Genomic DNA, 24869 nt, shown 5'->3' with positions numbered 1-24869 from the left:
ATTAAGTTAGGTCTCCTGTGAACAGACTATCATAGGTTAACCTTTAACAATAGCAAAAAAAAAATAAAACTTTACGTTTAAGAGGTTGATGCAAACCACTAACATTCCAGGAAAGAATGTTGAAATGCTTAATCTTAGCCATCTTGCATAAGCAGATATGGTGTTTATTGTGGAGATAGAAATTACAATAATAAAAGTTGTTGGACCAGAGTATTCCTGAGTGAATGTGGGGGAAGGGGTCCGGGGGCATAGCCCCCAAAGGGGTACAGTCCCCTGTGGGGAAAAATGTTGAATAGAACTCATGCTGGCTTTGGTACTCCAGAAAATAGTATCTCATTTTGTGTCTGCATTGGTAGTAGAAACAAACAGGCAAAAAAATGGAGCCTGTATCAAAAGAAGAAAAATAAAAAAATGAAATAAAAAACAAGCTAGTCCTCATTTGAAGAGGCCAAACCCCAGCTAGCCCCCAAATTTAGAACAATACCTCATTCGTGATAGTTTGGGGGTAGAAAAAAGTGACCCAGCCTTCCCGGTAGGTCGCAGGGAAGCATAATACTGTAGAAAAAGTAATACTGCTGATGTGGAAAACGGTACCTGCTATTGCTTAAAGCTCCTGGCACAAAGAGTTTGACCAAGTACAGAAGGCAAAGACACAGATCAGTGATCTCTTTGGCTGCATAGCGATCTTTGATTTTTATTTCCAGTTAATCCACAGCTTTCTTTGCACACTCAAAAAAGTGCACTCAGGCTTGTGGCACAACTTGTTTGGCAGGAAAAAGCATGAAATAAGGTAGGTGGAGATCTCGGAGGCGTTCACCTCTAGGAAATTCAGTCGCTGCCTTTGAACTTCAGCCGAGAAATCTGAAAAAGTTGGAGATTTTTGACCCATTAATTTGCAAATCTCCTTTCTCCCTGGCTTGACTAAGAATATTTGCACAATTTTTGTAAGTGAGCAACTTGATTATGAATGCTCTTGGGGGATTGCCTTGTGGTAGGGGGAGAGAGGGAAGCCAATGTGCCCATTTAACCCCAAATCGAGGTAATAGTGTCTCTTTACCAAAGCTATTGAGCATTCAACTTTCTATAAATTGCACAGGATTATTGCCTTCTGCTTTGTCTGCAATGCCCACAAAACATATATATCTTTTCTGTGTAGACCATTTTCGAAATTGTGTAATTTGATAACCTGTAGATTAACCGCTATGGCAGCATAAGCTATGTCCCTTCATGCAGGAGCTAAGGCATCTTCAATTCCACCCTGCCTTCCAGCACTGATATCCTCTCCCTAACTTTGTGAATGTCATGGTAGAGGAAGGAGAGATCCTCTTTGATACTGTTAAGCTGTGTTTTAAGGAGGTTGAAATAGGCGTTTCCCTTATTAACTGCAGCAAGAAGTCATACACGAATTTACATATGCAAATATTCAGCAGAGAAAGACATTTGTAGATCCCAATGTGGAATGCTTGCCTGTTTCTATAAACAAACACTTTCATAGAAGGGAATTTCAAAGAGGTATATACATTTTAAATATGCAAATCCACATAATATAGCAACAGACAATAGAATCCCACAAGTAAATACCTATATAGTGATTATATTGCTTAACACAAAAATTAGAGTCCATCATTGACTCTATTTTTTACTCCATACAAAGGAGTAATGTAATGATATGCAGTGGATATAAGTGTTCAGCAAAAAATTCCTAATGCTATGATTTAATGTATATGAATATGCGTTGTACAACATTGTTCTTCTCGGCCTTTTGGCTAAGATCAAGTGTAGTATCTGTTCTTATCAGTGTTGGAATGGAACCTGAAGGTTAGTATCGGTGGTGGCCGAAGTTAACCGGGGCGCTCTGGGCGTAACTGGAGGACCGGAGTAGGCCAAACCAGAGAAAGCCGGATGGTTCCAATGCCTTCCTGATTTGAATGGGTCCGCCCCTGTCAGTTTGAAGGGAGTGGGAAAGCCGGGCGACCACGGTTAGTACTGCTCCTGGATGTAATTGGTGGGAGTGCGGATGGTGAGGGGTAGGGCCCTTCCTCTTGGGTGAATTTGGTTAGAAGGGGGCCATTTTCTACCTTCAAGGTTGGGCTCTCCCCGAGCTGTCTGCATTCCTGGCCTCCTGACAGGAAGGGCTACACTGGGTCTGGCCAGGGGATGAGACCGAAAAAGCCCGTGGTGTACGTGCCCCTGGGGTGGCAGCCCAGGGGTGCCTCAGTCTCACAGGTGAGGGGCAGCTCACCTGAGTTTTTGTGGCACCTTGGTCACTGCACCATCACACTTTTTCAAGCACCTGCCTCTTGGGGTGGGCCTTTTGGCCAACACCAGAGGAATTTTTTATTCCTGGCCGGGGGGCCTGCCGAGGTCTTGCACTTAGGCACTACCCAGCACTTCTCCACTTCCCTTTTCCCCACTCTGTTTTTCTTTGTTGTGTGTCACGTTTGTCCCTTTTGGTTGAGCACTTTTTGCACGACTTTGATGGCGTAGGTCCTCGGGCCTGCCCTGTAAGTCTTGGGAGGGGGTGGATATGGCCTTTTGGCTTAGTACGCCCTCTCCCATGGGGTCTCCCTTCGGGGGAGCCCCACCTAGTACTCGGGGTGGGCTGTTTCGGCAGTCCCCCTGAAGAATGGGGTCTGCCCGGCTTCGGCTGGGTGGACCAAAGTGAGTACCTCAGTCCCTGTCAGGAGCTTCGCGCCCCGGGGGATCAGGGTCAGGGCCCTTCCTCTTCGGAGGAGGGCCATGTGTACGCCTTGTGCACTTTTTGTGTGTCCACGTTTGCGTGTGTGCACTTTTTTATGCACCGGGTGTAAGTCTTTTGAGTGTGTTTCACACACCACGGGCCAAAAAAACTGCAGCAAGAAGTCATACACGAATTTACATATGCAAATATTCAGCAGAGAAAGACATTTGTAGATCCCAATGTGGAATGCTTGCCTGTTTCTATAAACAAACACTTTCATAGAAGGGAATTTGAAAGAGGTATATACATTTTAAATATGCAAATCCACATAATATAGCAACAGACAATAGAATCCCACAAGTAAATACCTATATAATGATTATATTGCTTAACACAAAAATTAGAGTCCATCATTGACTCTATTTTTTACTCCATACAAAGGAGTAATGTAATGATATGCAGTGGATGTAAGTGTTCAGCAAAAAATTCTCAATGCTATGATTTAATGTATATGAATATGCGTTGTACAACATTGTTCTTCTCGGCCTTTTGGCTAAGATCAAGTGTAGTATCTGTTCTTATCAGTGTTGGAATGGAACCTGAAGGTTAGTATCGGTGGTGGCCGAAGTTAACCGGGGCGCTCTGGGCGTAACTGGAGGACCGGAGTAGGCCAAACCAGAGAAAGCCGGATGGTTCCAATGCCTTCCTGATTTGAATGGGTCCGCCCCTACCAGTTTGAAGGGAGCGAGAAAACCAGCTTGTCCGACTGGTTAGTACTGCTCCTGGATGTGATTGGTAAGGAACGGCGGATGGCGGTGGGAGGGCCTTTCCTCCTGGGTTGAATCTGGCCTTGCAAAAGGCTTGTCCCCAGTTGAAGGCAGGCTCACCCTTAGCTGTCTAAAGTTCTGATGCCTCCTGGTAGGATAGGGCTACACTTGGTCTGGCCTTTGGGCCGGGGTAGAAAAAGCCCGTAGTGTATGTGCCCCTGGGGTGGCAGCCCAGGGGTGCCTTAATTCTCACTGGTGAGGGGCAGCTCGCCTTGAGTTTTTCGGCACCAAGGTCACTGCACCTACGCACACTTTTTTAAGCACCTGCCTCTTGGGCAAGGCCTTTTGGCTTCGACCAGAGGAATTTTTATTCCGGCCGGAAGGCCTGCCCTTGTATTTTCACAAGGGCACTAATTCACTTCTCCACTTCCCCTCCCCCACCTTTTTGTTTGTGTGTGCTTTTTCTTTGTAGTTTGTCACTTTCTATCACTTTTTTTTCACTTGCACGACTTGTAGGGTGTGGGTCCTCGGGCCCTGTCTTGAGTCTTGGGAGGGGGTGGATAGGGCCTTTTGGCTTAGTCCGCCCTCTCTCATGGGGTCTCCCTTCGGGGGAGCCCCACTTAGTACTCGGTGGGGGCTGTTTCGGCAGTCCCCCCTGAAGAACGGGGTCGGTCTGGTTTCGGCCAGACAGACCATGAGTACCTTAAATCCCTGTCAGGAGTCTTGCGCCCCGGGGGATCGAGGTTCGGGTCCTACCTCTTCGGAGGGAAGACCATTTGTATTCGCACACCCTGTGCACTTTTTGTGTTCCTCACGTTTGTGTGTGTGCACTTTTTAATGCACCGGGTGAAGTCTTTTGAGTGTGTTTCACACGCTACGGGCTAAAAAAAAAAAAAAAAAACTGCAGCAAGAACGTCCAATAGAGTGGGTTCCAGTTGCTCCTCACCGAGGTGAAGCATAGGTGAACCACCAGCTATAACACTCTCCGGCATGTCTATGACGTTAAGACTCTGTGTATAGCCATCACATGCAGGCGTATCGCCTGAAGGCTGCATATCACTTACCAGTTCCTGGTCCGAAGTCCTTGGATCCTCACGTGATTGGGAGATAGTGTATGGTGGTTGAAGTTTATCCATTCAGAGCCCTAGTACCCTCTCCTCTGGAGATTGCCCCCACTCCTTGCTTTTCTCTTGCCATTCTGCTGGTTTGTCTGGCACACTGGCTTTCTTTTTTCTATCTAGAGCAGGATTTCTACAACGTCAGATTTAATGGGCAGAATTTCTGGGGTTATGGAATCCATAGACAGACCCTCAACTTCTGCTCCTGAATCGGTCTTTGATTTTGCCCTGGAGATAAACTTATTTACCCAAGGAGGAGGTGGCAGTTGAGAATAATCCCTCTTCTTCTAAGGTATCCCATCAGTTTGACATGGTTGTTAGAGATTTCATCGAAGTTGAAGGATGACTATGTTTGCTCTTAGTGTTGGAGCAGCGAACCCAAGTGTTGTAGTCTGCACACCCAGAGGTATCCAGTACAGATTCTCTTAAACTACCTTATCAAGCCAATACTTTTCCAGATTCATTTGCTAGTAGTACCTGTTCTGTATAGGTACTGCCTAACCTGAGGAAGATTTTATACTCCTAAAATGCTTTGCCCAACAGTGTCCTATTAAGGAGACATCCCTACGTAATTAGAGCCCTCCTGTCATTTCTTGATCTAACAAGACCATCCTAGCCCCTGTGGAGGGGAATCCTGTGTTCAAAGACCCAGTATACAAGACCTGTGTCTTGACTAAGCGCATTGCCTAAAATCTTTACGAATGCTTCCATCCACAGTCAGATATTTTATCTATAGCCTTGTACTACTGCATGAATGGCTTGGCAGATACACTTCATCAGATCTCCAGAATGAGTCTTCTCTACATTCCCACGTGCAGTCTTCTTTTGGCTTAAATGCTGGTCAGCTCAGCTCCCATGTGAGAAAAGCCTTGAGCATTTTCCATCTGAAGGCAAACACCTGTTTCTTCCCTTCTTGGATAAATGTATCAAGGAGATCACAGGGGGTAAGAGTAATCTTCTGCCCCAGACAAAAAGAGCTAAAGCCTCAGGACTAGTGCTTCTACTTCTGTACTTCGTCCCTCTCAGCCCTCCAATGTCAAGTCTAAGTCAGGAACATACTTTCGTAAGAAGATTTGGCCCTCCAAACCAGCCAAGACTGATTCAATGTCCTCTTCCAAGTAATGGGATGCCCCAACATCTAAATGTCAGGGGACTTCTGTCAAATTTTTTATCTCAGAAAATTTTACAAGTCTTAGTCCAGAGTGAAATTTCCAGGGGCTATAAACAAGTGTTTCCCATTCTGCCTTTTCCCCCTTCATGTTGTTAAACTTGTCTCCTTCCTCATCACCCTTCAGCCGTTCTTTCTCAAAGGTTATTACCCCTGTACCACCAGAAGAACATTCACAAGGCTTCTATTCAAACCTTTTTTAAGGGTCCCAAACTAAACTGAGGAGTCTGGTCCATTCTGGATCTAAGACACTCAGCTTTTTTACAGATTCAAATGTTTCACGTGGAACTGGCCAGATCGGCAAGTCAGTCATAGCCTCCATGGTTCAGGGGGATTTTCTGGTCTCTATAGACATTCAAGATGCTTTCTTCCACCTTCCCTTCCTTTTTTCATGTTGTTTGAACCTTGCTGTGGCCAATCAGCATTTGTCACCCATGGCTTTTGCCTGTCCACAGCCCCCTAGATTTTCACCAAAGGGCTTGCCACAGTTTTGGCTCTTCTCTATGCTCAGATGATTCATTATGTGGGGTATCTGGGCAATCACCTGTTAAAATGCCAATCTTCCCAGTACGATTATTAGGAATGCTACTGGTGGCAAAAGCATCCATCTGTCTCAGCCAAAAAAGCCTAAGGCACACTCTGTGAAGGCTCATTCAAACCTTGAGGTTAAGAAAAGCCCTTTTTGTACTCTACTCATGCAGCCTCCAAGTCCAAACTCAATCCTGGCTGCTAATCCACCTGCATGGCTTGGGATTTAAAGTCTGCCAAACCTTCAGGGAGATGGTGTACCCCTACTTTCCAAAGTTGGGGGATGTCTTTTTTCTTTTGGAGACACTTGGACAGCTGGTGTCTCCGATGTTTGGGTGCAGGATGTTGTATGAAGTCCATATGAAAAAGTGTATATATCTAATAAACGTAATGGTGGCATCTTTCCTCAAAGAAAGCCGACTTTGTGGGATGAAGCTAGAAAGGGAAAAGCAGGAAGTGCAACCTGACTGTAGTATTGATGTAAATGGTTTATTAGCAAATGACATAACACTCACAGGATAGAAGTTAAAAACAGCTCATTTGGTAAAGTAGTGTCACTCTGGTCTCTTCTGGCGTCTTTCAAACTGCATCCACAAGCTGTTGGGGTGGAGAAGGGTCAGTAGCACATCCTGTTGGTCCAGGAAGTTGATCAGGACCAGCATGGAACGCACGGAAATTACGTCTCCCTGCTTCCGTTGACGTAATTTTTGTGCTTCACCAGAGTGACACTACCAGATGAGCGGTTTTAAACTTCTATCCTGTGAGTGTTATGTAATTTGCTATTAAACCATTTACACTAATACTACACTCTTGTGGCGCTTCCTGCTTTTCCCTTTCTTTTCTCTGTGGGATGTATCTTCTCCTTACTACAGCTGGGTCTAAACCAGCATTTTGCTCTTAGCTCTGCTAAGGGTCAGATCTCAGCTCTTGCCATTTTCATTGAGACTGTTGACCTCTCAATACCTAATTAAGACTGTTTCTCAGAGTTTCTCTCGTGCGTTTTTCCCTCTGTTCATTCCCTGTGACACTGGTGTGTGTGATTTTTTTTTTTTCCTCTCTGTGCTTCATTTGAACCGATTGTAGACATTTCCCTCTTTAATCTTAGCCAGAAGGTGTTTTTTTTAGCCATCACCTCTGTGATGTGTCTGAGCTGGCAGCTTTACCCTACAAAGAACCTTTTCAGCCTTTCACCTGTAACTGAGACATAGTTTCTCTGTCTGTCTAGTTCCAGTTCATCAAATGCAGATTTCTCTCTATTGTTTTGATGTTGTTCAGGATTTACAAAGAATCACTTGCTTGATGAAGGGGCCCGCCCTGCGTGGCTCTGAAACGTTGCTACATATCTATTAGGTGACTACATAATAAAGCTTTGGACCCTTTCAAGGAATCCTTGGTGTGCTGATGACATTTCTTCACTTTACAAAGAATGGGTTCCTTTTTTTTTTTATCCCAAAAGGTCCCCAGGGTCCAGCATCCATAGTGGCTAAAATACTTAGACAGACCATTATTTAAGGCCGTTCTTTCTTTTCAAGGTACACTCTACCAGATCTGTCAGTCTTTTGCTGCTATCAGTATAATGCTATTGTTACCCAGATCTGCAAGGCTGTCATCTGGACTTCTGTTCACATGTTCTTTAAACTCTACCATGTAGACTTTCAGGCCTCATTTAACTAATGCTTGCTTCATGTCTAAGGTTCTTTAGGTTGACCGCAGGCAGTCCCCAGTTCCGCTGTTTACTCTTATGTCTATTAGTATTTGTTTACCCTGTTGCCCACCTCTCTGCCTTTGGATGTTCCAAAGTTTTAAAGCTTAACTCTCTAGGCTCAAAAAAATTCATGTAAATATATTCATAAAGAGAGACACACTATATAAACCCATTAGGTGTGCACCAAATGCCTTTGCACACACAGATATTGCCTTGTAAAAGTAGCAGTGACATCATCCTTGTTGCTGTACATAACCTGTGCATAGAGCAGAGTGGTCAGAAGGATCAAGCAGCAAGCAGGCCCACCCACTACCTACATGAGGGGTGGAAACTAGACCAGCCACCCTGCACAAGGGGAAAGAGCAGCAGTGACTGGTCTTTCTTACAAATCTCCTGCACAGAGGCAACGTTTAACACAGGAATACTGCACAGATGGGGAAGAAATACAAAAAGCACACCAAAATTCAAGTAAGAATACACATGCCTGTTGTATTTAGACTATATTTGTTTACCCCAAAGTTCAGCTTTAAGGCATATTGTGTCCCTCAATGGACAAGAATGAAAACAGAATTTTTGTGCTCACTGTAAAAATTCCTTTCTTAGGGTCCATTGATGGATACAGGTTCCACCCCTTTGTGTTTAAAATTAAGCTGTTGGAACGGCTTGCTACAAAAAATGAGGCATGATGGTAATAGGAGGTCTAGGCTGGCCTACAGTTTTTCTTTGTTTGCCATTGTCCAGTTCACCTAACCAAAGGTTTAAGACTTCCATGTGTGCTTCAATGGACTCCAAAAAAAAGATTTTACAGCGAGACCAAAAATCCTATTTTTATTGACATGAAATGGCTCATTGTGCTTTTACAGGTTCAGTGTAGAAAATGCTTATGTGGATGAGAAGGAAGAAGCATGCAGCTCGCTTGGTGTCATTGCACTAAATGCCAGGTAATATATTTATATGCATTTTCTTTTCTGTTTTTTTATATATATATATATATATATATATATATATATATATATATATATATATATATATATATATATATATATATATACAGTGCCTTGCGAAAGTATTCGGCCCCCTTGAACTTTGCGACCTTTTGCCACATTTCAGGCTTCAAACATAAAGATATAAAACTGTAATTTTTTTTGAAGAATCAACAACAAGTGGGACACAATCATGAAGTGGAACGAAATTTATTGGATATTTCAAACTTTTTTTAACAAATAAAAAACTGAAAAATTGGGCGTGCAAAATTATTCAGCCCCTTTACTTTCAGTGCAGCAAACTCTCTCCAGAAGTTCAGTGAGGATCTCTGAATGATCCAATGTTGACCTAAATGACTAATGATGATAAATAGAATCCACCTGTGTGTAATCAAGTCTCCGAATAAATGCACCTGCACCCAGTCTCAGAGGTCCGTTTAAAGCGCAGAGAGCATCATCAAGAACAAGTAACACACCAGGCAGGTCCGAGATACTGTTGTGAAGAAGTTTAAAGCCGGATTTGGATACAAAACATCCCAAGGAGCACTGTGCAAGCGATAATATTGAAATGAAAGGAGTATCAGACCACTGAAATCTACGAAGACCTGGACGTCCCTCTAAACTTTCAGCTCATACAAGGAGAAGACTGATCAGAGATGCAGCCAAGAGGCCCATGATCACTCTGGATGAACTGCAGAGATCTACAGCTGAGGTGGGAGACTCTGTCCATAGGACAACAAGCAGTCGTATACTGCACAAATCTGGCCTTTATGGAAGAGTGGCAAGAAGAAAGCCATTTCTTAAAGATATCCATAAAAAGTGTTGTTTAAAGTTTGCCACAAGCCACCTGGGAGACACAACAAACATGTGGAAGAAGGTGCTCTGGTCAGATGAAACCAAAATCGAACTTTTTGGCAACAATGCAAAATGTTATGTTTGGCGTAAAAGCAACACAGCTCATCACCCTGAACACACCATCCCCACTGTCAAACATGGTGGTGGCAGCATCATGGTTTGGGCCTGCTTTTCTTCAGCAGGGACAGGGAAGATGGTTAAAATTGATGGGAAGATGGAGCCAAATACAGGACCATTCTGGAAGAAAATCTGATGGAGTCTGCAAAAGACCTGATACTGGGACGGAGATTTGTCTTCCAACAAGACAATGATCCAAAACATAAAGCAAAATCTACAATGGAATGGTTCACAAATAAACATATCCAGGTGTTAGAATGGCCAAGTCAAAGTCCAGACCTGAATCCAATCGAGAATCTGTGGAAAGAACTGAAAACTGCTGTTCACAAACGCTCTCCATCCAATCTCACTGAGCTCAAGCTGTTTTGCAAGGAGGAATGGGCAAAAATGTTAGTCTCTCAATGTGCAAAACTGATAGAGACAACATACCCCAAGCGACTTAGAGCTGTAATCGCAGCAAAAGGTGGCACTACAAAGTATTAACTTAAGGGGGCTGAATAATTTTGCACACCCAATTTTTCAGTTTATTTGTTAAAGTTTGAAATATCCAATAAATTTCGTTCCACTTCATGATTGTGTCCCACTTGTTGATTCTTCACAAAAAATTACAGTTTTATATCTTTATGTTTGAAGCCTGAAATGTGGCAAAAGGTCGCAAAGTTCAAGGGGGCCGAATACGTTCGCAAGGCACTGTATATGTATACATTCTTTGTTTAAGTTACTGCTTCATTTTCCCTGTCTCTCTATTTCCCTTAAAAAAGTTGTGGTAATATTGATGTTTTCTATTTTCCTTCCATATCCTTTTTTATTTGTCTTGTTGTGTCTGCTGAATCAAACGTTTTCCCTCACATTTTTTTTTTAATAATTCATTTCTTGTTTCTTAATTTTCTACCTTCTCATTTCACTGGCAAACATCCCTCGATTGCTGTTTATATGGCTTATTTTTTATTCATTTCTTATTTCCTATTTTGCTACCTTCTCATTTCCCTGGCTATTGTTCCTCAATTGCTTTTTATGTGGCTACTTTTTATTTGCTTTTTTTTTTTATTTCACCATTTGCTTCCAATTTTTCCTTCAGCTCTTCATTTTTCCCTTATCTTGACTTATGCTTCCAGGAAGTATTTAAGCATATAGAGGTAAGGAATACATTTTCCCTTAGCAGAATTCTTATATGTTGTCCCCAAAAATATGTTGTTAAGTCTAGTGTACTTCTCATACAAGTGAGAGTAAAGATTAACCCATATTTTAGATTGCTGCTCTGTATGATTAATTCTGGTGCAGTTATGCAACAATCTGTGTATGGAAAGAAATGTTAGTGGATCATCGCTTGATGAAATTATGATCAAATTAGATTGAAGGTTTTAAAGCATTGTCTATGTTTCTGTTGTGTTAGAGAATAAATAAGCTGGTGCTGCTGTTCAGCACATGTGGATTTATCCATACAAAACCTCAACCACCATGCTACACTAATGATTGAAACATGTTATCAAACAACCTCCGACTTTCCTCTCTACACACTCCTGCTCCATTGCCTTTGAGGAGAATTGCATTCGTCCATTTTGAATATACATAAAGTATGTTGCTATTATTGGAGTCTGCTTTGGCTACAACAGTAACATGTTACCATGTAGTTGTAAAATCTGTGGGACCATCTAATTTCTGCTTCAGTGTTGACAAGGAGTTCAGCAATTCAAAGCATAAAGGGGTAAAGATTTTGCTTTAAATAATTATGAAGATAATGATTATGAGGGTGGCAGGGAGCTTTAATATGAAAGAGGTGACAGGTCTGACTATATTATGGGAGTCTAATAACTTAAAGTAGTTCTAAAGTTAAAATATTTTACCTTTAAAGCATTCCCTGATTTAGGGTAAACACATTTTTACCATTTGTTGTACCCCCTTCTCCCTAAACACTTAACCTGAGTCCTCTGTTGATCCAGGGCTGTGCCTGGCTGCATCTCTTCTCTACCTTCCTCCTATTCACACTAGAGACTCAATTGGCTCCAGCTGCTTTCAGTCAAATCCTGTAAAGAGGGAGTGCAGAGTGCACTGTGTGTGTCTATAGGTGCACACAGCCCACCTTTTTGGAGCATGCCTGCATGTGCGTCCCATAGCACACAGCTTGCTCTGGGGGCATACGGGGAAGAGAACAGGGATTACAGAAGAGGAGGTAAAGGGCCGCTGTGTTCAATACTATTGCACAGAACAGGTGAGTATATCCTATTTTTAATTTTAATTAAAAAAATAAACTTTAGCTTTTACAATCACTTTAAATATTAGGGGAGGAATCCACTTGCAATGCTGGGCTCTGATAGCTGTATTGCAGAAGTACAGGAATATTAGCCATGGTCTTGGAAGATGGAGGTAAGAAGGACCAAGTAGCCATACAGGCTCCTCAAAATGAATGCTACTGTCTCTCCAGAGTGCTGGTGCTGTGACCACTCTCCTGGTCATTTAATTCATATCTTCTGGAATAGTCCCACAATCACTGGCCATTGGAGGGAGATAGTCCCCACTGTAAATGAGGTTGCCAAGACCTCGCTGGTGCCCTCCATCAGTATATGTTTATTAGGGTTGGTGAAGGAATTGGTCCCTCCAGTTGCAGAATGGACCATGGTTGGTCTTCTATTTTTATTTATTTATTTATGCTCGAAAAGCCATTACTCTGTCATGAAAGAAAACTTCTCCCCATCTCTTTTAATGTCAACTTACCTTTGTATAAAGACACTTATGCTAATAGAGGTTTCCCGAGGAAATATGACAAAGTTTGGTCCAAATGGGTAGCTGAACCCTCTACAGCAGCAATGATATCTCTTTAATTATTTTTCCTTGGTTTATTACTAATAATTTTTGTATGATTTTTGGTCTGGATACACCCCTCCTCATAATAACCGTTAACCTGTATTGTGAGTATTTTTACTGAGCACTAGCCGTGACGACTTAGGAGGTAAGTGTAAAAACTGATTACCTTTTCAATTCTGCTAAAACAGAATAACACTGATTAACGCAGGGGTGCTCAACCTTTTGAATAGCGAGGACCACTTAAGTGATTTCAAAACCGGTTGCAGGCCACAATGAACTATGGGCTTTTACTGCCCCCCCCCCCAAACAGCAAATGTAAACAACCCCCTACTGTTCTGAGCCCCCTATAAGGCTGCTTTCACACTGATGTGCTGCAGTTTACCCACATTCCTGGGTGCAACGCATTGCACCTGTGGGTTAGCTAGGCTTTATAATAGACTTCTTATTATGTCTTGCAGGTGTGGTGCGCTTTTTAGAAAGTACACTAAACCAGCTGGTAACAACAGTGTATGGCTCAGCGCAGGTAACCCGCAGGTGCACTGTGCTGCACCTGAGGATCAGTTTGAAAGCAGCCTTAGTAACCATTGCAGAACAGATAAGCCCATTACTATATATATATATATATATATATATATATATATATATATATATATATATATATATACACAGTGTGTGTATGTATATTGTAACGGATCTTTGTACCCCAGCTGGGTACATCCGCCGTAACTGTGTCTCCTGTCCTCCAAACGCACCCACAGCCTGCGGAGAAGCCATACCCAGCCCGTAACCCCTCAATCACGAGACAATCCACACAGGTGTTGAGGGTTAACCATGCAGAGCTTAAACTGTTTATTACATTCCAAGACAACAGTTACACACAGCTAAGGGGCACTCCCCTTAGCCCTGCAAGGGGGGGGGGGGAATGAGACAAGGACCAACCAATGAGAACTGAACATTTGTACATTTGAACCAGGCAGTCTTAGTACACACCCCCTGCGGAGAGATGTCTCCAGCTCAGACAAGTGTCTGTGTCATGAATACACACCCTTAGACACAGGAACAGGAGGGGGGGGGAATGGGCTGTAACATTACATTACATTAACACAATGCCATGAGTCCTGCCATCTTCCTTTGTTCTGAGGATGAATGAAGAGAAAATAAAATGCAATAAAAGGCCAATGTCCCAAACTCATAGGAAAATGAAACAAAGGGGTTTACAATCCAGGGACAGGGTGATCCGTCACAGTGCTCCCCCCTTGTGGAACACTCCGGCAGACCTGGCTTGACCCTTTTCAGGTCAACTTGGGGATGTCCGGATTTAGGTTAGGGGCTGAGTTCCATTTGCTGGGACAACCCATCAGCATTGCCATTTTGCTTCCCAGGGCAGTAGTGGATGGTAAAGTCAAAAGGCTGCAGCGCCAAACTCCAGTAGCTTCTGGCCCATAGTCTGTCGGTAGGAGGCTTGCGCACAGTCCCCTCCAAAACACACACTGACAGTGGGTTCTGTCACATTTCTCCCCTTTTTAAAAACAGACTAACCAGGTTCCTGACCCTCAACTGGTCTGGACCTGCGTTAGTCACAAACTTCCACCCCAGGCAACCGGGAAAAGTAAAAGTACGACTCTGGCGCTGGGGAGCAAAATTGCACATAGGGTCTCCCATGAATAAAAACAGCCACTGCAGAGTGGGAACAACTGTCTGCACTCCTCTGATCCGGGGCTTGGTTGCAGATATTGGGGGGAGCTGAATAATCCTCTGCCCTGATGCCAGCGCTTCCGCTGGTAGGGAATGTAGGCTGGCAGGGCTATGAATTTGGGGAGAAAAAGATACTTGCTTTTCTCCTGGTGTAGTTACCAGCCGTTGAGAAGGTATCTTGCAGAGACTGTCTCCCGGATTCTTCATCTCTGGTTCTGATGCTGGGCAGAGACCATCAGTGCTCTCTCCTGTAGCCAGCGCTTCTGCCGGGGGGATAAACACTGGGGTAGTGTCCAAGTGCTGGGGAAACGGCTCACTGAGGTCATCCCTCGGATTCCCTGGATCTACCTCTGAGGGTGGGCAGAGGCCAGCGGCACTCTGCCCCGTAGCCAGCGCTTCTGCTGGGGGGATAAACATTGGGGTAGTGTCCAAGTGCTGGGGAAACGGCTCACTGCGGTCATCCCTCAGACTCCCTGGATCTGACTCTGTGGGTGGGCAGAGGCCAGCGCCACTCTGCCCCGTAGCCAGCGCTTCTGCTGGGGGGATAACCACTGGGGTAGTGTCCAAGTGCTGGGAAAACGGCTCACTAAGGTCATCCCTCGGACTCCCTGGATCTGACTCTGAGGGTGGGCAGAGGCCAGCGGCACTCTGCCCCGTAGCCAGCGCTTTTGCTGGGGGGATGAACATTGGGGTAGTGTCCAATTGTTGGGGAGGGAGAATTGCTTCCTCTACTCCCGGTGGGGATATCTGCTGTTGGGAAAACAGCTCACGCAGATCCTCTCTCAGACTCTCCGGATCCAACTCTTTTTCTGATGCTGGGCAGATGCCAGGGGCACTCTGCCCTGTAGCCAGCGCTTCTGCTGGGGCACCAGATGAGATACTCTGGACTTGCTGCTGATCACCATTTCCCAGCCTTCCAGCGCCTGTCTCAACTCCCCCTTCTAAGACCTTCATGCTATTAGCTTGTCTCGCTGCCTGGGGGACCTCCGGTGCGTTCCGCCATTCTAGCGCTCGCAGGGCCCTCTGTATCATCGCTGCTTCTTCCATTGCAGTTAGTACGGGAAAACGCAGGGTCACCCCTGGCCCCATTTGCTTCTCATCTTTGTGACTGTCTGCTATTTCTCTCGGACAGTCCCAGGCAACGGGAGCCATGCCAGGCTGCTGATCACCGTCAAACAGCCGCTTGTAGGCAATCTCGAGCTCCCATTCCTGCTCAACCAGGAACTCCAATTCCTCCAGGTCACATGCCTCGTCGGGGAGGTCCAGCACCTCATCTCGGAAATCCAGAATGTGTTCCAGCCGCCACTCCTCTTTGCTCCCAAAGTCTGGGTCTCCGTACATTTTTTGATGGAGCAGCCCCACGCCGCCATAGCCAACGCCTTCTGTCGGGCTGCCATCTGCTGTACCTGGCCACAGTTGAGCCGCAAACCACCGGAGGGCTCTGTAGCTGGCGTCCAGCCTAATTTCCTCCTGGACCAATCTTCCGAGCTCCGTCTTCCCCTCATCTCGCAGTCGTTCCCTCAGGAACACCTCTCGCGCACGGTACTGCTTCCGGTACATCTCTGTGGAGGAGGGAAGGATCTTCCCCTGATGGTGCCGCTCGTGGCTTAGCGCCTCATGCCAGAGTTGCCGGCGGATCACATCCTTCCAGCCGAGCCTGGTGTGCTCTGTCGCTGGTCCCCGATGGTGCTTCCGCATGCCTTGCAGCCTCCTCTCGAACTCCGCTCTCATGCTGGCTGGTCCCCGTATCACTCCTCGGCAGCTGCCCAGATCTTGAATCCTGGTGGTGGTTTGGATGTCCTGGACTGCAGGAGACATCCCACCGCTGCCAACCAATGTAACGGATCTTTGTACCCCACGTGGGCACATCCGCTGAAACTGTGTCTCCTGTCCTCCAAACGCACCCACAGCCTGCGGAGAAGCCATACCCAGCCCGTAACCCCTCAATCACGAGACAATCCACACAGGTGTTGAGGGTTAACCATGCAGAGCTTAAACTGTTTATTACATTCCAAGACAACAGTTACACACAGCTAAGGGACCAACCAATGAGAACTGAACACTTGTACATTTGAACCAGGCAGTCTTAGTACACACCCCCTGCGGAGAGATGTCTCCAGGTCAGACAAGTGTCTGTGTCATGAATACACACCCTTAGACACAAGAACAGGAGGGGGGGGGGGGGGGGATGAGCTGTAACATACATTACATTACATTAACACAATGCCATGAGTCCTGCCATCTTCCTTTGTTCTGAGGATGAATGAAGAGAAAATAAAATGCAATAAAAGGCCAATGTCCCAAACTCGTAGGAAAATGAAACGAAGGGGTTTACAATCCAGGGACAGGGTGATCCGTCACACACATATATATATATATATATATATATATATATATATATATATATATATTTATGTGTATATATATATATGTATGTGTATATACATATATATATATATATATATATATATATATATATATATATATACACAGGGCTTTTTTCTCAGAGAATAGGTACAGGAACTCCCCTTTCTAAGTTACTTTGTGTCTCTGCCCCCTACCCACCTCTGAGCACTAACCCTTGGTTCCACCCCCTACCCACCTCCGAGCACCGACCCTTGAATCCACCCCCTACCCAGCTTCCAGTACAGTCCCTTTTAGAGAATATAGAGCCAAGTATAATTTTGTAGTGGAATGTATGGAATTTGGTTATGATAACAAGAAAAGCAATAAAATAGATCCCCCACAACCAGCAGCAATAAACTCCCCCCAGCAGCAGCAAAAGATCTCCCAGCAACCAACATCAATAGACTCTCTAACATCCAGCAACAGTAGACCCCTCCCTAAACAGTAGATCATCCCTTTGAGCAACAATTAACCCCCAGTATCAAAAGATCCTCCACCAGCAACAATAGATTGCCATGCAAAAATATATCCCCTCCAGCATCAATAGATCCCCCAGCAGCCAGCATCAGTATACCCTCCAGCACCCCTTGCCATGGCATACATTCAGTGCTGGAGGTGCCGGAACTGCGTTCCCACGGAAAAAAGCCCTGTATGTGTATATATATATATATATATATATATATATATATATATATATACTGTCCTTTTCTTTTAATGATCCTTCACTTTCTTATCTCCATGAATCGCCATTTCTGTAGGCATCGCTGTGTACTGGTTGTAGAAATGTTGCTGTCCCAGGCAGAGAGTGCATTTGGAATCACTCTGGCTGGGAAAGAAACCGGCACTATAGAGGAAGCATTCACTTCTGCGTCTTTGCTTCCCCTGCAGCCGCATGGTTCCTCTACCACTGTCTCCATCTATAACCCTGATGCTCTGGGATGGCAAGTTGGTGATTCCAGAGCATAAGGTCGTGGTCCACATCAGAGGGCTCTGTGGGCCACTGGTTAGGCACCCCCGGATTAAGGTGTATGTAAATCCTAACAAACTTCTCCTACTTGCTCCGTTTGGTCTAATAAATATATTGTACATATGAAAGTCTCTTAATATTTCTATTCTATAGGTGAAAAAATATCTGTTGATCCTACCAGAAAATTATGAACATGCCTGTGTTGACTGTTAGCTATCATCCCAGCTCTCTCTGTAGACTACAAAACACCTCTCAGGTGTTCCGTAATTATATCCTTGAATGACAATTCTATAAATACAATACATAGAGTGAGCACTCTGGGACAGGAAGTGTGTTATTGGCAGGATCATCAGGTGAAAATTGATGTAAGGAAGCCAAAACTAATGCACCCACCATAACTTGTTTGCTGCAAAATATAATACATTTTTGCCATAAACAAAAAAAGAAAAGGCAGCGCTTAACACAAATTATATAACCTATTCAGTGCTATATAAAGAAGTCCTTTTAAATGTCCACGATTTTTACCAAGATGTAAATCCACTGTTGGAGAAAAAAAAGTCCACAATATAAATAAAGCTTGTGATGGATAACAAAGTTTTAAATGTATGCAAATGTGTTACTCCACACTGTCTGAGCCCTCCACCTGTGGGAATATCATTCACCCGATATAGCCTTCCGATTATAGGTAAGTCACTATGAACATGCACAATACCTCCTTACATGGGTTAGGAATCTCCCCAAAGTTTTAGAAGACTTTACTCCCTAATGATCTTCAATATTCATTAGATCAAAGCCACAAGTAAAAATACACTCGCATTTTAAAAAGTGCAAGCGCCTTCACTACACATTGAAGTTCTGGGATTTGACAGTTTACAGGGCAGGGCTTCAACTTGACATATAATAAATTTGAGGCCCCTTATACAGCTTTGGTTCAGGAGCCAAAGAGCTTCACAGAGATTGATTAGGACAGGTACTTGCAGGCTACAAATAGTGCATGCTCTTCTGTAGTATTGTTACCTAAGATATTTTAGAGCAGTTCATTTATGCTCACGTTTTGTTACTCTGCTTCAACACTTTTTTTTTTTTAAATTCTCAACAGCTCTGATTTGGGATTAATGCAAGCTACTACTTCTTTTTCCATAGTCCCCTCATTCCAGCATCCGTAAGTCAGCTTATGAAGCTTTGGGAAAATTTGCACGTTCCATGAATCTGGTGTGCCAGAAGAATCCTAATGAACCCAACGCTGCAGGTGAGGGCAGTGCTGGGCAAACCATCATGTATAAGGCCTCATGCATGTGGCCAGTTCGACCCGTTGGCATCAAATCCCAATGGCATAAGTCAGTCTGTCATAGGTTTTGATAGGCTGCTGACAACAAGGCTTGATAATGCACCTGTGCCTTCTGGGTACTTAGAAACACTGAGATTTAATGCTGACATGCCACACTACCAATGTGCACGTAACCTAATTTAGACCTATGCTGAAAAATGCAGATTACTGTTAACTATGTTTCCTCTTGATAATGTCGTTTTCTGGCTGTTCTACTCATTCAGTGGGTTTGAAAGTTTGAGCCACTGATCCTGAATAAGTATAAAGATTAGGTCATTAGTTCTGACTTCACTTACATGCTGCATGCTTGTTTCTGGTCATTGATGCAAAACATATTGAATTTAAAGACCGCCAGTTGCTAGGCTTTTTAACTGTGGGGGAAATTTACTAAAACTGGAGAGTGCAGAATCTGAGGCAGCTCTGCATGGTAGCCAATCAGCTTTTAACTTTAGCTTGTTCAATTAAGCTTTGACAAAAAAAAAAAAAAAAAATCTGGAAGCTGATTGGTTCTGTGCAGAGCTGCACCAGACTTTTTTCACTCTCCAGTTTTAGTAAATCAACCCCTGACTAAAAGAAAAAATAAAACGTGTAGTATGTAACCTGTTATGCAGAATAAAGGGTGTGTGTGTTTGTGTGTGTGTGTGTGTGTATATATATATATATATATACAATATGTTTTAGGCAGTTGTGAAAACAGCTTTAGGAGCGCTTTCAGAAATTGAAGTGTTAATAGTTTTATTTTTATGAACTAAAAAGGAAAGTAAATGAACAGAATAGAAATCCAAATCAGTAATTGATGTGACCACCCTTAGGAGTCGGAGATTTGCTCAGGATCTATGGTGTCCTTCATCATACAATACCATCAGGGAGGCGTGTGATAGGCCCCAGATTTATTCAGCAGCAGGACAACGACCCCAAATATGCAGCCGAAGTCATTAAGGACTATCTTCAACATAAAGAATAAATGATGGTTTGGCCCTCACAGACCCCCCCCCCCCCCCCCGATCTCAACATCACTGTGTCTTTCTGGGATTACATGAAGAGGCAAAAGGATATGGGACAGCCTACATCCACAGACGATCTGTGCACTGGGTGTATCTAGAAGAATCGATGCCGGTCTGAAGCCAAAGGGTAGTCAAACCAAATATTGATTTTGATTTAGATGGTTCTTCTGTTCACTCACTTTGCATTTTGCTCATTGATAAAAATAAGCAATTAAATTATATATTTTTGAAAGCATTCTTACTTCACAGTATTTCACACCTGCCTAAAACTTTTGCACATTTTTGTGTGTATATATACAGGTACATCTCGAAAAATTTGAATATCATCAAAAAGCTAATTTATTTCAGTAATTCAATTCGAAAAGTGAAACTCCATATATTCTATACTGTTCAAAAAAATTAAAGGAACGCTTCTTAATCTGAATATTGCATCAAGTCAGTTAAACTCCTGATCTGGTCAGTTAAGTAGTGGGGGGGGGGGTTGTTAGTTTCAGCTGCTTTGGTGTTAATGAAATTAACGACAGGTGCACTAGATGGGCAACAATGAGACGACCTCCTAAACAGGAATAGTTTTACAGGTGGAGGCCACTGACACTTTTTTCCCTACTCCTCTTTTCTGAATGTTTTTCTCTAGTTTTGCATTTGGCTAGGGTCAGTGTCACTACTGGTAGCATGAGACAATACTTGGACCCTATAGAGGCTGCACAGGCAGTCCAACTCCTCCAGGATGGCACCTCAATACGTGACCTTGCCAGAAGGTTTTTTGTGTCTCCCAGCACAGTCTCAAGAGCATGGAGAAGATTTCAGGAGACAAGCCTTTACTCTAGGAGAGCTGGACAGGGCCATAGAAGGTCCCTAACCAATCAGCAGGACCGGTATCTGCTCCTTTGTGCAAGGAAGAACAGGATGAGCACTGCTAGAGCTCTAGAAAATGACCTCTAGCAGGCCTCTGGTGTGGATGTCTCTGACCAAATAATCAGAAACAGACTTCATGAGGGTGGCCTGAGGGCCCGACATCCTCTAATGGGCCTGTGCTCACAGCCTTGCACCATGGAGCTCGATTGGCATTTGGCCTTAAATACCAGATTTGGCAAGTCCGCAACTTGTGCCCTGTGCTTTTTACAGATGAGAGCAGGTTCACCCAGAGCATATGTTACAGACATGAAAGGGTCTGTACAAGCCAGGGAGAACGTTATGCTGCCTGTAACATTGTTCAACATGACCAGTTTGGTGGTGGGTCAGTGATGCTCTGGGGAGGCATATCCATGGAGGGACACACAGACCTCTACAAGCTAGACAATTGGGTATTGGGATGAAATCTTTGGACCCATTGTCAGACCCGAGTATGCAGCCAGTTCCTGAAGGATGAAGGAATTAATACCATTGAATGACCCCCACGCTCACCTGACCTAAATCCAATAGAAAACCTCTGGGACATTATGTTTCAGTTTATCGGAGACCGCCAGGCTGCACTTCCGTCTGTTCAGGACTTCAGTGGTGCCCTGATCCGTTATCTCAATTGAAGCATGTTCCGAGGTTGTCGGGCATGCATACAAGCACGCGGGGGCCATACAAACTACTTAGTACCATTTTGAGTTGCTGCAATGAAATTTCAGGAAAATGAACTAGCCTGCTGCATAATTTTCCCTTATCGTCTTTCAGGACAGGCACTTCTGAGAGAACCTGGCTCCTACCTTCTTAGGAAACACCGCCCCAATTTATTGGATTTAAGCCTCCTTCCAGCTGGCTGCCTCAGTTCTGGTGTTTCCTCCAGCGGGGAAACACCGTCCAAGAGGAGCCTTAGCTGAAGCCAGGAGGCTGAAGTTAGAGGGAGTCAGGTACTCTCAGAAGGCGGCCAAGAAAGACAGCACCGGGGAGGACCCGCTTACCTGTCGGCCGCAGAAAATTCATTTATCACCACAGCCTCGCTCAGCGGAGTTTCTTGGCTGGGGGGCCCGCTCACCACGCTCGGGGAGAGCGTCCACCATGGTGCATTCCGCCCCCCGCTTGCGGCGGTGTGGAGCAGCCGGGCCGGATGACGGGGGACGTCACTTCCGGTAGGGGCGGGCACTTCCGGCGGCAAACCGCGACTTCCGGTTCCGGGTCGCGGCGGTGAGCGCGCCAGATATGAAAGGCTGGTGCGTCCTGCAAGCTGGGGGACAGCTGCCAGGAAAAGAAAGCTGAGCCACTCCAGGAGGCATGTCGGAGGCACAGACCTCAGTTACCGCTCCGGGAGATAACAGCACCAGCCACCATAAGGTAAGGAGGCCTGGGGTGGTTCTCCCTTACTTCTCCCACTAGCTCCATTTTCTGTTCCCTTAGATAAGGGGAGTAGGGAGGCTGAGGGTCACACTGTGGGATCTTCTTGGTGATGGTTGTCCCTAGCAACACCCTCTGGTGGGGCAAGCTGTGCAGGCTGGGGAGCATTAGGAAGTGAATTTTAAACTATGCCTTTTATATTTAAAATTACAGAAAGCCTCAGAGAAAAAGCCAGCCCATGTTTCCAAGAAGAGATGCCCTTCCTGCAAGGAGAATATGGGGGAAACTTGGACTAAACCCTTATGCAAAGAATGTCTGGAGAGTTTAGTTAAGGAACACACGGAAAGTCAAAACGCAGATTTAGCCACCTCTGTCAAGGAGCTTGCTAGCACTTTCCAATCCTTTAAGGAATTGTTTGCTAACACCCAGCTTCCACAGAGTTTCCCCCCAGTCGGCACGGCAGGAAAATGCTCCAACACCGCAGTTACTACCCTCTACAAGTGGGGAGGTACCTGCGGTTTCTGTACATCAAGGGGAAGAGTGCGATAGCACACCCCCCAATTCCCCAGGGGAATCTGAGGCAGAGGGGTCGGATGGAGAATCCAAAAGAACCTCTAGATACAAACTGTCTCTGGAAGAGGTGGAAGGCCTGATAGCGGCTATCCACACCACTCTAGGAATCCAGGAAGAGAAGAAAACATTATCCTTGCATGATCAAATGTACGCGAGTCTGGGCAAACCTAAGAAAAAGGTTTTTCCAGTACACAAAGCCCTAGTAGACACTATAAAGAGCGAGTGGCAGGATCCAGAAAGGAAACCCTTCTTTTCAGGAGCTCTGAAAAGAAGATTTCCTTTTTCTGAAGATGATTCGGCGGTCTGGAACAAATCACCTAAACTGGACGCAGCCTTTTCGCGAGTCTCCAGGCATACGGACTTGGCTTTCGAGGATATGGGGTCACTCCCTGATCCCATGGATAAGCGAGCAGACTCCCTCCTGAAGAAAGCCTGGGACTCAGCTCTAGGAAATCTTAAGCCTGCTATGGCAATTACGGTAGTAGCCAGAAACATGGAGTATTGGCTAACTCAGATAAAGGCACATATTGAGGCTGAGACTGGTAAGGAGACCATATTATCCTCATTTCCCATGTTACTACGGGGAGTAGCATACATAGCGGATGCCTCTGCGGAGTCGGTGTGCATGACGGCCAGGTCATCGGCCTTAACCAATTCGGCTAGGAGAGCCCTCTGGTTAAAAACTTGGCAAGGAGACGGGGGCTCTAAAGCCAAATTGTGTGGGATCCCATTTACAGGGGACCGCTTATTTGGTCCAGGATTAGAAACAGTCCTGGATTACACGGCAGACCGAAAGAAATCCTTCCCAATTAAGCAGGGGAAAAAGACGGGATTCAATAGAAAGTCCTATCCCCAGAAAAATTTTTCGGCTCCAAGGAAATCTGAAGGACAGAAAAGATCCTGGAGTCAAAGAGGGAAGGGCCGCGGGGGGGGCTATTTTTCGCCCTCCTGAACAGCCCAAGAAGTCTCAATGACAACCTCACCACTGTGGGAGGGAGACTGGGGACCTTTCTCCCTCGGTGGGAAGAGATCACCTCCAGCCCCTTTATCCTGCAGATAATAAGACAGGGTTATCAGCTGGAGTTCTCAAGCCCCCCTCCTGCCAGAATGTTAATCACCCATCTGCCAAAATGCGAACAGAAATCCAGGGCCATACTCTCCTCTCTCAAGGAATTATTAATACAAAACGTCATTCGGAGAGTTTCAGCAAGGGAAGTGGGAGAAGGGTTTTAATCCCACATCTTTGTGGTGACAAAGCCCTCAGGCAGTTACAGGTTAATCTTAAACCTAAAACTCCTGAATCGTTCAATCAGATACAGGAAGTTCAGGATGGACTCTATTCGATAAGAACCATCCTTCCCCCACAGTGCTATATGGCCTCGATAGATCTCAAGGATGCATACCTGCACATTCCCATTGCAGAGAAAAGCCAAAAGTTCCTGAGGCTAGCCGTAAAAACAGGGGAGGACATTCAGCACTGGCAATTTCAGGCCCTCCCTTTTGGCCTCTCCTCGTCCCCCCGAATATTCACGAAGGTAATGGCAGAGACCTTGGCTTTTATGCGACTACAGGGTTTGTCGGTAATCGCGTACCTAGACGACCTGTTGTTGTTCGCCCACTCCCAAGAACAATTGTCCAGGGATCTCCGGGATGCAACACGGATTCTGGAAGACCTGGGTTGGCTACTAAATTTAGAAAAATCCTCCCTAGTACCAACACAAAGGATATTGTTCTTGGGGTACGAGATAGACTCCAGGGTCCAAAAAATCTTCTTACCCCCGGACAAAAAGCAGAAAATAAACAAGGCAGTAGGACAGTTGCAAGCAAACCAAGCGATCTCAGTCAGACAATCCATGTCTATACTGGGGTTACTAACAGCAGCCATCCCAGCAGTGCAGTGGGCAGGCCTGCACTT

The 24869-nt window shown here is 44.9% G+C and overlaps 2 protein-coding genes across 2 annotated transcripts in view; one reads left to right on the top strand and one right to left on the bottom strand.

The window, feature by feature from the left end:
• The window catches only part of IPO4 (importin 4), a 235985-nt gene that overhangs the window by 143673 nt on the left and 67443 nt on the right, over positions 1–24869 (top strand). The window contains exons 20-22 of the mRNA XM_082243128.1: positions 8830–8907; positions 11000–11057; positions 18935–19040. Coding sequence (XP_082099254.1) covers positions 8830–8907; positions 11000–11057; positions 18935–19040 — 242 coding nt within the window. The remainder of the gene's footprint in view (positions 1–8829; positions 8908–10999; positions 11058–18934; positions 19041–24869) is intronic.
• LOC309544236 (uncharacterized protein) overlaps positions 1–24869 on the bottom strand; it is a 110866-nt gene that overhangs the window by 56677 nt on the left and 29320 nt on the right. The gene's annotated exons all lie outside the window — the stretch shown is intronic.

Source organism: Pelophylax lessonae, assembly GCF_965119305.1.
Source record: "Pelophylax lessonae genome assembly, chromosome: 1".
Taxonomy (NCBI): domain Eukaryota; kingdom Metazoa; phylum Chordata; class Amphibia; order Anura; family Ranidae; genus Pelophylax; species Pelophylax lessonae.
The sequence above is the reverse complement of the archived record's forward strand: the minus strand, read 5'-3'. Positions and strand labels throughout refer to the sequence as shown.